This window comes from Watersipora subatra, chromosome 4 (genome assembly GCF_963576615.1).
Source record: "Watersipora subatra chromosome 4, tzWatSuba1.1, whole genome shotgun sequence".
Taxonomy (NCBI): Eukaryota; Metazoa; Bryozoa; class Gymnolaemata; order Cheilostomatida; family Watersiporidae; genus Watersipora; species Watersipora subatra.
In genome coordinates this window covers 55,812,828-55,824,956 of record NC_088711.1, presented here as the reverse complement: position 1 = coordinate 55,824,956, position 12,129 = coordinate 55,812,828, and the positions used below count along the sequence as shown (strand labels likewise).

The window sequence follows — 12,129 nt, the reverse complement described above, 5'->3', positions numbered from 1 at the left end:
CTCTATTATAAACAAGGTGTTATTTACATGTATTCAAATATTGAACTCTACTATAAACAAGGTGTTATTCACATGTATTCAATTATTGAACTCTGTTATAAACAAGGTGTCATTCACATGTATTCAAATATTGAACTCTACTATATATGGTATCACAGAAGTCTACCTTTTTAACGATTCAAGTGTCTTTTTCTTATTTAGAAATTATATTTTTGCAACAAAATTTATTAGTAGACAACTCATTTAGTTGTCTAAACCATGATTTTTATAGTACGTGTTTTATACAATAGTTTGAATGCAGGCTTTGAACATTTGAACACATTTGTTTCTTGAGTATATTCCATAGTTATTCAGAATTTCTGTTGCTGTTAACTCTAGGTTCCTGGTGGAATGAGATTAAAATTATCTAAATTCAACTCTCATCTGCCATCTCTTATAAAACAGCAGATGTGATATTTCTTTTCAGGCATCGTTCTTGCTGCTTATGTTTGTTTCTATTAGAAATATGTTAAAGCTCTTTACTAAGCTATTTCCTGTTATCGTAGTTTCACCTTAGTGAAGATGAAAATTGAGGTTTGATGCACAAAAAAATCAGACAAATTTATTTTCTAAAAAGAAGACAGGAAGGAATAAGTCTAAATTTAAGAAGATTATTGAGAGCAAATGCATAAGAAAATAAAGTAGAAAGTCTAGTATGAATACAAAAATCACAAGCTGTTTATTTATTATTGGTAAATTATTATTGCATACTTTTTACAGATCTATTAGTTATATTTACGCCACAGCCGCACATTACCCTTAGTTTTCATGGTGTCTTAGCAACAGTAAACCTGTTACCCAGTGAATAATATGGAACAAAAGACAAAATAGCATTATAGGAGATATACCTACTTGTTAACTATTCTTTATAATTTTCCTAGTCCAGTGTTTGACATTATGTTAATTCATGTTTTCTTCATTTGACAGTTGACTGCGCCACTTATGGTACGAAGAACGAATACATCTGCGATGAAACTAAGAATGAACTTACCTGTGCCAAAGGTTACAAAATGAATGATGACAAAAAATGTTTAGGTAAGTGCGCAAACCAGCTATCTCACTTTATATAAAACTAGCCGAATGACTGGCATTGCATGGGTCTTTTAAAACAACTTATAAACAGTGGCAGGTAATGTAGTTGCCTGCCACTTGCTATTAGCCTAGCAAATTGCCAATGGCTAATTTGAGTACGCTACTATCCATATTGCTAAAATTAGTAATAAGAGCTGTGAGAGCAAGCTTTACTGACGTTGCGTCGTAACGCAGAGTGCCATGTGTATTTTAACCTAGATAACGACTCATATCGCCTAATGAATCCCCTGCATCTCATTTTGCTCAACGGGTTAGTTTATCACCTGGTGAATGGGAAGTTCCGAGATCAAATCTTCTGTGATACGGATTCTTCATTGCTAGATACTAATCAATTATAGCTAGATAGACCGAAGGACAGACTTTGCAATGTGTATATATAGATAGGTTCATCCTAGAAAGTTCACACCAGTGACTGAAAACTTAACTTATCTTATTAGGTCAACAAAGGCAGTGATCTAGAGTAGCAATTTGGGTGTTATTTAGTCAAATAGTCACAACTTGAAAACCAAAAAAATTAAATAGCTTAAAACATCTATTTGGACGCCATGGCGCTGTATTTTTCAACACTTCTCCTATCTTGACATTTTTTTGAGGCGACGATCAAATAGAGGGTGTCGCTGTATTTTTCAACTAGTTTGTCGAAATTTTGGGAGATAAATTAAATTTGTTCATGGGTGGAGCGATGCTAATGTCGCTGATGTTTTCTACTCTGATTTGGGCGGAGCGACATTAATGCCGTCGGTCTCAGCATTATTGTTTTATCGTTTTTCATATATGTTGAAGTATCCGACCAAGTTAAACAGGACAGAGTAAGATATTAGCCAGATACAGCTTTTAATTATTTTGAATTAAAGCGCATCAATTATATCAGTAATTTTATCATCTATCTCAGTACATCAGAGTCTTGGCTTTCGAATGAGCCTGTATTCAATACACAAGGAATAATAAAACTATGAAAAACAGGGTGTCAAAAGTATGTCCTGCAATAAAAAAACACTTGGTTGTGGTTTCGACAATGTGATGTCATTATTATCATTTAGCCTTAGGTCGTCGATCCCCTTTCTCTGCCATTGAAGCTGCGCTTTTCTGTGAAATTCGGTGCTCTTAAACCCAGTGAGCGCTAGTAAAAAACTAAAATTCTAGATAATCGACAATGCCCGGGGATGGTGCTAACGCCCACCCAATACAAACACATGTTCTGGGTTAATAGATTTCGGGTTATTGTTAGAGATTGCTTTTATCATTCTTTCGTTCATTTTAAACATTTATAGTAATTATTATCACATCGTTTTATATATTTGATTCTAAATGCTTTCTAAATTTGAAGATGCTTCAATAAATATACTGTCGTTGATATAGGTAATGAAATCGCTGCGATTAAGTTATGGCCTGCAGTGGCGTGGCCCTAGGACTATATGTAGATTGCACTTTCGCGAGATCACATAATGCTTGAAATTAATTAGCCTCAGTCGTGCCCCTCAACATCACAATAAAAAGAGAAAGCTAGTGCATAATATCATCGGGAAAATATAGTATGGTGCTTGTAATCTGAGCTATTTATCATAGAAGTAATCTGTACATGGAGAGCTAATGACACTGATTCCTTTGTCATCTTCATTGGTTCTATGGAGTTGTCCTACCTTTGTCTGCCACTACCGTCATCGTAGTCGATAAATAAGCGGTAAGATCACACAACACCGAATATAAAAATTGTGACCTCATAATTTGCGAGTCTATACCATTGAACATTTCTGTGGTAGAGCTCTGGGGAAATCCTATAAACACCCAACAATGTCTGTCTCACCATGTCAAACAATGGCTCATTTAAAAGCCAAGATATTGAAGAACCTGAATAAGCTGAAACAGTACTGATATAAGTGATGTGCTTTAATTGTTATTGCTGTAACAGAGTCATTATTAGTACCATTGCGTAGACACTTTTCTACTGATCACTTTTCATTATGGTTTCATAAAGATTTAAAAATGTCAAAGTGGCGGTCAGACAGAGGTGGCGGTCAGACAGAGATGGTGTTCAATTAATGAGTGGCGTTGTATTTTCCAATTCTTCTCCTAAAGAGGCGTTCTATTAGAGGTGGCATTCAAATAAAGGTTGCGTTCAAATAGAGGTTTTATGGTAGTTTGGTTTTGCTGATGCTATCATTTACCACTGTTTGCCCTCATTGAATATTTAATATAATGTAGTGCTAGTACCGCAGCAATCCTGTGTGCGGTGAAGAACTGTCACACGTAATAGTTGTTCACACAATTATTCCAAAGTGCAGCAAAGGTTGGTTAAGTGGCCAAGTTGGCAGAGTGTCTGGCTGCTAAGCCAAGTGTCTGAGTTTGAATTTCGTGCAATGCTATCTTTTCCCAACATCCACAAGTGGCTCGAGATGAACAGAAAGACAAACAAACAGATCTGGTTTTTATTATAGTAAAGACTAATACGCCGCCAGTCCCGTGCATTGTGGGAAATCATCAAGTGTAATAAATAATAAGTATCTACAAATGAGAAATTATTTCTCCTTTCAGCAAGGTGGTCATGTGGTGCGATTGATTATACATTGATTGCACTACATTTGATTATCCAAGGATTAAGATTATTATTAGTAATAAGTTTTTAATATTGGATATTCTTAATAATTAATATTAATTATTAAGAATATCCAAGTTTGATTATTTTGCAATGCAATCTTTTTTCTAACCTCTATGCATTATTTAGGACAGGCAGACAGACATGGCTCTTACTATAGTAAAAAAAATTGGGAAATAGGTTTTCAGCGGTCCACCAAATTGATGGTCAAGCTTAGGTCTTGGGCAAATCCTGGTTGACTCGCGAGGTTCTATTGTATGTATCCACTAGCTGCATTACCCGCCTACAGGAACAGATTCACGTGCAGCATAAGGTTTATTGAGAGTTGTCTTTCATACTGTAAAACAACTCGAAATATGCAGTCTACCGAAATTGTTGCCCTGAATATGCATACATGTCAAGAATTTTGGGAGAACAATGGAAATCTGCAATGTGTTTTACAGCTAGATGTGTGTAAAATCTAGTAAATATTCTAGATTCATGTGTCTAGATTCAAGCATCCATTCATACCCGTCTATATTTGCAGTTGACGATCGCGCACTTCTGCCGGCGAGCCCCCGCCTTGGCTGACCAGTCTTAACCCGCCTCGCAGTTGACCATTGCGCTCTTACACTCGCCTCGTAATCAATCGCTTTGCACTCGCAATCAATCGGCCCGTCCCGCAATCAATCCCCTTGCAGTCGCCACGCTATCAATTGCCTCGCACTCGCCTTGCAATCAATAGCCTCGCAAGCGCAACCAATCGCCTCGCAACCAATTGCCTCGCACTCGCAATCAATCACCTCGCAATCAATCGCCCAGCACTCAATCGCTTCGCAATCAATCGCCTCGCATTCGCCAACTCATTCATCCGGAAAGCTGCGCCTGGATACTCTCGCTGCACTCGGGGCGAAAAAGGTCTTCCACGCTTCTCCGAGTGACGCCACGGCCCCAAACCGCTAGCTGCATTACCAGTCCGCTGGAACAGATTCATGTACAGCAAGAGGTTTATTGAGAGTTGTCTTTCATACTGTAAAACAACTCCAAATATGGAGTTTACTAAAAAAACTTTGCCCTGATCACATTATGCATACATATATGCAGTCATATATGTCAATAATTTTGGGGAGAACAATGTAAATCTGCAATACGTTTTACAGCTAGTCTACAATGCATCAGTCTCAAACCACTCAAATCGGAGTTTTATGTACAGAGATTTGTGTACAGAAAACTGATAATGAAATTGACATTGCTAGACAAACTGAAGTTCTTCAAACTGGCAGTATTGAAAAGTTTTGCATCTTTTAAAAAATTATACAAAATATTTTGCTATCGCCAGCATTTATTGAATGGAGACTTCTACATGCTTAAAACACTAATCATAGCTCACCAGTTTTTCGTCTATAGCCTGTGTTTTGACATGGTATATACAAACAGTAATGAGGTTGTGTCGATAAAATTTATATGTATAACAGCATAGACAGTATGATGTCAAGGCAGATACAACATTAGCACCTTACAATAATAAAACATAACGCCAACATGATAGCCTTTTTATGAGATACAATAAAGAAAACGAATGCATGAAAATATATATATACTGAAAAATATGTTAGAAAATGCTGCATGTGGTTTAGCAGAACATGAAGAACATAGCATGACATAACAATAACACAATGTTAGTTCAACGCAACACTTGCGGATAGACAACATTTTTTTTTCTGTCGGGTGTATGAACAAACAGTTTTCGGCTTGTCCCTACTTTTGAGCAGGCGACGTACAGCTTGTCATGGCTAAAGTAGGGTAACAGTAAGTCGATACCAGCTGCTCTCTTTCTTTTCACTATTGCCTATCGCAACCCTCGGCGTACTCGTGCAAGTTCTGTAGCCGTAAGTTACAGTAGGCCTACTCGTAGCTGGAAAAAAAAATTAGTAACTCAGCTGCCGAAGGAAATGAACTTGTCCAACTATCATGAACGGTGGCAAATTCAACGTTATTAAGTAGTTGAGGTGTGGCAATTCATAGACAATACAACATTGTATAAGAAGCACTTACCTTTTTGATGTGGAAATTTAGTAGGTGAGAACTGCGCTTTTCCAACGTTTACATGACCTTCGCAGTACACGTTGGCAGTAAATATTAATTGCATGTAAATCACTACTCATTATTTTATTTTATTTTATGATTAGTACATTTGTATAGCTGTATAGACACTTTTGTAGACTGCAGAACTCAGGAGGGTGCTTTTTAATACGGCAGCAACTTTCCTGTTTAAAAAGCGTGCTAACCAGAGATTTCGGTTAATGAGGTGAAAGAAAAACAACAGAATCGCCGCACCTTTATATAAGCCGTTTGGCTCAAATCGTCAGACAAATGTAGCGGCTAATAGTCCGGAATTGCGATATTTACTACTCATATTAATTCAGTTGGCTTCGTACGACCGAAGGGAAAAAGAAAGACCGCTCTATAATTTATTTACTGTCACGACTCATATTAATTCAATTCGCTTAGTATGACCGAAATTCTTGCGACGATAAAAGGAAAGACCGCTCTATAAGGCGGACAGACAGACAACGATTGCCATTTATATAGTAGATAATCAGTCATACAATACTTTTGAGCAATGCTGCATCAAGGATCTATGAATGGGAGAATAAGCATCAATTGCCTGATAATTCAACATCTACAAATATCGTGCTCGGAATCACTTGACTCTAGATTTTCACTATTTTTTCATCTATCTTAAAGATAAATATTACAGTTTGGGGATGTTAAATGATTTATTTGGATTGTCTTTTTTGCAGAGTAGGCTAAGTTCTAAAACACGTCCTTGACACAAGTTCATTGCATCACTTGACTCACTCCGCACCATACAATTTCTGTATTAGAACTTTGTAATTGAGAGCAGTGCTGTTAACCAACCTAACTTGTTTTAAAGCGTTTCATTAACACTTTCGCTACCGTAAGCCAACGTATTGGCAATCGTGGTAATTGAAGTGCAGACCGTAAACTAATAAATCGGCTAATCAATAAGGTTCCAACGAAACAACCTTATTGCCAATCACGTGCAACCAATCGACAATCTTTTGCGGGAGTGGGATTCAGTAAACACTTTTGTACTTATCTTGTAGAGAATTTGTTCTGAATAAGATGCATTTTACAGTGAAACAATATCTGCATTCATTCTCGAGATATTGCATAAATACTAGCAGTATATCAAATTCTCGAAAATCCATTTGAATTTATTTGGTCAAAATGCAAATTCAGTGGTGAAAGAGTTGATAGCATTTGTAGTTTCTGTAATGTTTGCTTAACGTCGTGGAATTTTCTAATTACTAGTTTTCATTTAAGGTATGGCATTTCCTATGTACATGCTCGAATTTATGTCAGAGTTTTATGTTTACTGGCCCACATTTAAGTTATGGTTTTTCTGAAAAATTTCTAGCAAGATTTTGGCACTGATTAACTATCATTCTGGTTAGTCAGAATTCCTACATTATTGTTTAAATTTATACTGAGGGTGTTTGCTATGTTTGATGACTGTCATTTTTCAACCCTTTGATGTCTTTTCAACAGTTGACTGCGATGGAACGTGCTCTGGAGTTGAACATGTGTGTAACGAGACTGCCAATACCTGTGACTGTGCTGAAAAGTATATACTTCAAGAAGGCAATTGTACAGGTAAGGTGAGACAACTTACGTGACTATTTGTGTTGTTTTTCCATTGTCGTAATGTTTGATTCAAGATTGAGTTTTGGGCTGACCACCAGTTTGCTTGAATGAAGCAATGGGGTAAAACTGCCAACTTGTTACCCTTTGCACTTATAATTTCTCGTAATTTCTATATTTCTATTTCGATTTGTTCATGAAACTTTATTTTATTGGCTAATTTTTGTCTTTTTTGTTTTGTGATTTTTGTATGAAACAATTCGGAAAACATAAGTCTGTTTGAACTGAAATCATTGCCAATTATGTGAATATAAAATATATAGAATGTTGTTCACTGCTAAAAACACTAACAAGTATCGGGTTCATTTTAAGTTTGTGAAGGGCTTTTGAAATAAAATCATGTTGTAATTAAATTTGTTACGGTTTTTCAAGATTGTCCTTCAACTTTCACTGTAGCTGAAGTCAGATCTAAAAAAATAAAAATAGAGAGTTACTAAATATTGCAACTTTTACTATAGACTGAAATATATCAAATTCACACTGAATAATAATGGCAGCGGTGTTCAAAGAGAAATATTATATTTCTCCTTGATGGACAAAACACCGAACTAAGAACCTATTGTTCTACCCCTATTATTGTAACAACTTGTTATTACAATAACAATATTTCAAAGATTAATATCATATTTCTCCTATCGGTCAAAATTTCAGAATTTCAAGTAACGCTTAGATGGGGATGATAATTTCACATATTATTTTATACAGTAACAAGCTTATCATATTTTGATTCAAGTCAAAACCTGATTTATTGTTGTTCTTCCCAGTCTGCCCTTCACGCTGGCTACATGCAGACGCTGTCAACTACGCCTTTCATGGCTGCCTAGGAATGCTCCATTTAACCCCCATACAGTGCAAATTTCATATTTGTAGTGCAGGTCAAAACTATAGTTTCTACATTTACTGTTTGATTCATTTTCCAAAATATAAATTGTGTAACACTTTAAAATTATTTCAAGCTATATATTTTATATCCCATTTCACTTTTGATAGTATTACTTTTTTCATCACACATATATATTGGTTTGTCATTCGTGTGTCCATCGATTAGGTTTTAGAAACAAATATGCGCTTTTCGTTGGATTTGAACTCGGAACTTTCAGATCTGAAGACAGGTGTGCTAAATCACTAGGCCAAGCGGCTGTGTTGTTCTACAATGGAGTAATTGTAAAGATCATGGCATTGGTTGCAATATGTGCACTTAAAGCGCGTTGGAAAACACTATTGGTTATTACTACAACACTTGAAGATCTTGATTGCTTTAGAGATCATTAGGCATAACTTGACGATTATTAAGTTGGCTTCAGACACCGCTCTTGTTATAGTAAAGATTTAGACTAGCCCAAATTACTAACTTGCAAATTATTTAGTCAAATTCCTTGGGTGATTATTTTATTACCTATGTAACGCCGGACATTCAGCTAGCAGAGATATAATATTACTGACAAAGATGGACGGTTTAACATAAAATACATAGACTCCCTAGAGATGCGTATATGTATAATTCCTTGCCCGTGTTTATATTGAAAGTTGAATTTTTGTCATCACAAATACTAGTCTATTTTGAATAAAGTGTGACAAAAGCCGGTACCTGGAAGGTGTAACTACATGTAGTATTGTTCCTTCTAGAGAGTTCAATGTGTACTCAAACTACAGCAGATTAACTCAATTTGAGTTAGAGTTAAGTTAGGAGTGCTTAATTGTTTAATTTTGTGCGTCTTGGCTCTTTAATGTTGTGCGCATTGATTCAAAGCATTGTCTGATTATTCAAGATAGTCTTAATGTTCAGCAGATACAATGTTAGATTCGTCTGTAATCTCCTTGATTTTTAGTCAGTTTCTAATTTTTCTGCCAATCAATTCAGTTATTATTAATGACCCAAAATCTTATTGGTATCAGTTAAGTATCTGGCTAGTTTGTCAAAGGTTTGAAAAGGGAAGAGGGAAAAAAAGGTGTATTTTATATTAACAAGTTATTACGATTACCAGGGTAAAACAATAAGTTCTTAGTTCAGTGTTTTGTCTAGCAATTTGAAACAAGATATAGGGGAAACACAATCTATCACTTCAAAATACGCACCCTGTTTATGTTTGGTTAATTTGACTAATGAAGATTATTATAATGTACCAAAGGCAAATTTTTGTTTGGTGTAATTTAGGTTTTATCTAATCCAGTTTTGTATGTAAAATGCAACCCCGTCATGCGACATTAATTTGTTTCAGTGTTGGAATCATAAGGCGGCCGTATAGAGCAGTATAGAAACCCATAGGAATTATCTAATGCAAGCAGGAAAAAATTATCAAAATTTAAAATACCTGTTGCCCAAAATAATATGTGTAACCTTAGTAACTATAGTTACCTATAGTAACTTTAGTGTATTTAGTGGTTATGATCTGCAATAAAATGTAACTTTACAGTGTACTACGTGCAGTATGTACCATAGAGAGTTCTTACCTTCAAGAAAATCGTATAACATGAACTGAATTTAACTCAAATGAATTTAGTTAATATGAATAATCTTAATTACGCTAAATTTTAATTTTGTCATTTACTAAAATTTTATCACCTGTTTCTGGTTTCGTTTTTACTATAACTTATAATGGATAACGTTAAACTGAGAGAGCAACCATTGTATTTGTTATCGTACATTATCATATGGGAGGGATTTTGGTGAATGGCATATCGGCATTTTTGTTATTCCAATGTACTCGCCATGCCGACTGCATGACATGAATTTGGAGAGGAGCTTTTGTTGGTATCATATGGTGAGCAAGATGTCAGATGGCGGGTGGCGGAAAAGCATTGGGTTCCACATGATAAGGTGAGAAAGTGCACTTGATTACTGTTGAATGAGACTTTCTCTATTAACAGTTGACTGTAAACAATGCAAAGGAGAAGAGCATTATGATTGTGATGAGGACTGCAATACTTGTACCTGTGCTACTGGATATAACATGGCCGAAAACGGCACATGTGTAGGTGAGTGAATCGCAGGTACATTTCCAGTGTTGCTTACCCACTATTATGGTTAGCTTCTGTGCTATATTCTTACATGTTGATTATTGTTTGTGTAAATGTAAAGCCCATCGATAATGTTTATATAATTGTTTTACCAGAAAGGACTTTTGAGAGCATATATATCTACTATATAAATAAATATATATATAGGCAAACTAGGATAACTCGAACTTCACGGGACCGAGCGAAAGTGTTCGAGTTATCAGAGCGTTCAAGTTATCAGAACACTGTCACAAGTTTATGTATTTATTAGTAGATACATGTACATATACAAACTATATATAAATCAAAAGCATAGATGGCTTGTTACAAATTAAAAGGCTTCTAATGTAAAGTTTAAAAATTTTTTATCAGAAAGTATAGAGATTTTTCTATCATATGAAATTTGTTTGTTGTTTTAGGTGATGTGACTGCCTGGACGTTTTCAGATTAAAATTGGCAAAACTTGATCGCTGTTGAATTGCTCAGAAGAAAAGACATCTTTTTCTTCTGAGCATTTTAACCAAGATCAATTTCGCCAATTTTTCTTTAAGTTTATCCGAAGGTTACCTCGCTTTTCCTTGCTTTCGAAGGGCCATCGCTAAGCGGATGTTTGGTAAAATTTTATTTTTTGCAAACTTTTGGAAAAGTCATTAACAAAAATATTTTGCCGATGATGGTAATAACGACGCCTGAGAACTACTAAAAGTTGTTGTTTAGCTCTATGGCTTGGAATAAAGCGGTATTCTAAAGTGATAACCATTGTTTCGGTAGCCGTTCGGTAAAAAGCTGTTCGAGTTATCGAAGTTGAGGTCGACTTATCTAAAGCAATTTATCATTGTGTGGGAACGGACCAAACAAATTCGTTCGAGTTAACCATTTGTTCGAGCTATCCGAGGGCGAGTTATTCGAGTTGGACTATATATATAGTCCAACTCGGATATACAGTGAAACTCGGCTAACTCGACCTTCACGGGACCGAGAGAAAGTGTTCGAGTTATCAGAGCGTTCAAGTTATGAGAACACTGTCACAAGTGCATGTATTATTGTATTTATCAGTACATATACAAACTACAGTCAAACATGGATAACTCGTCCACGGATAGCTCGAACACATGGTTAATTCGAACGGTTTCTTTGGTCCGTTTCCACGTAATGATAAATTGCTATAGATAACTCGAACTCAACACTGTTAATTCGAACTGTTTTTTTTGCCCAACGGCTACCGAAACGGTTGTTATCGCTTTAGAAAATCACTTTATTCAAAGCCATAGAGGTAAACCTCATCTTTTCGTAATTCATAAGCGTTGTTATTACCACCATCGGCAAAATATTTTTGTCAACGACTTTTCTAAAGGTTTGGTCAAATTTGATTTATACTGCTATACGATGAATAGCACGAGCTTGCCGGGTCACGCGCGCAAGGATTTTCGCCACGCACATACAAAACAAAAACAGCATGTTGTTTTGTATGTGCGTGGCGAAAATCCTTGAGTGCGTGACCCGGCTAGCCCGTGACGAATAGTTTTCCGACGTTGATTCCGTGTTGAATCAACGTCGGAATGTTGAATGTTTAAAACGTCTTAAAAATTGTTGTAATTAAACGTATACGTTGTCTTAGCTAAAATAACTATTCATCGTTTGACCTAAACACAGAATACGTGTGTACATTCAATAAGTATCCATTCAAAAAGCGTGAGTGA

The 12,129-nt window shown here is 35.8% G+C and overlaps 1 protein-coding gene across 1 annotated transcript in view; it reads left to right on the top strand.

Moving 5' to 3' along the window:
- LOC137392773 (cell death abnormality protein 1-like) overlaps positions 1 to 12,129 on the top strand; it is a 52,941-nt gene that overhangs the window by 17,766 nt on the left and 23,046 nt on the right. The window contains exons 5-7 of the mRNA XM_068079093.1: positions 967 to 1,074; positions 7,280 to 7,384; positions 10,301 to 10,408. Of these exons, the coding sequence (XP_067935194.1) occupies positions 967 to 1,074; positions 7,280 to 7,384; positions 10,301 to 10,408 (321 nt within the window). The remainder of the gene's footprint in view (positions 1 to 966; positions 1,075 to 7,279; positions 7,385 to 10,300; positions 10,409 to 12,129) is intronic.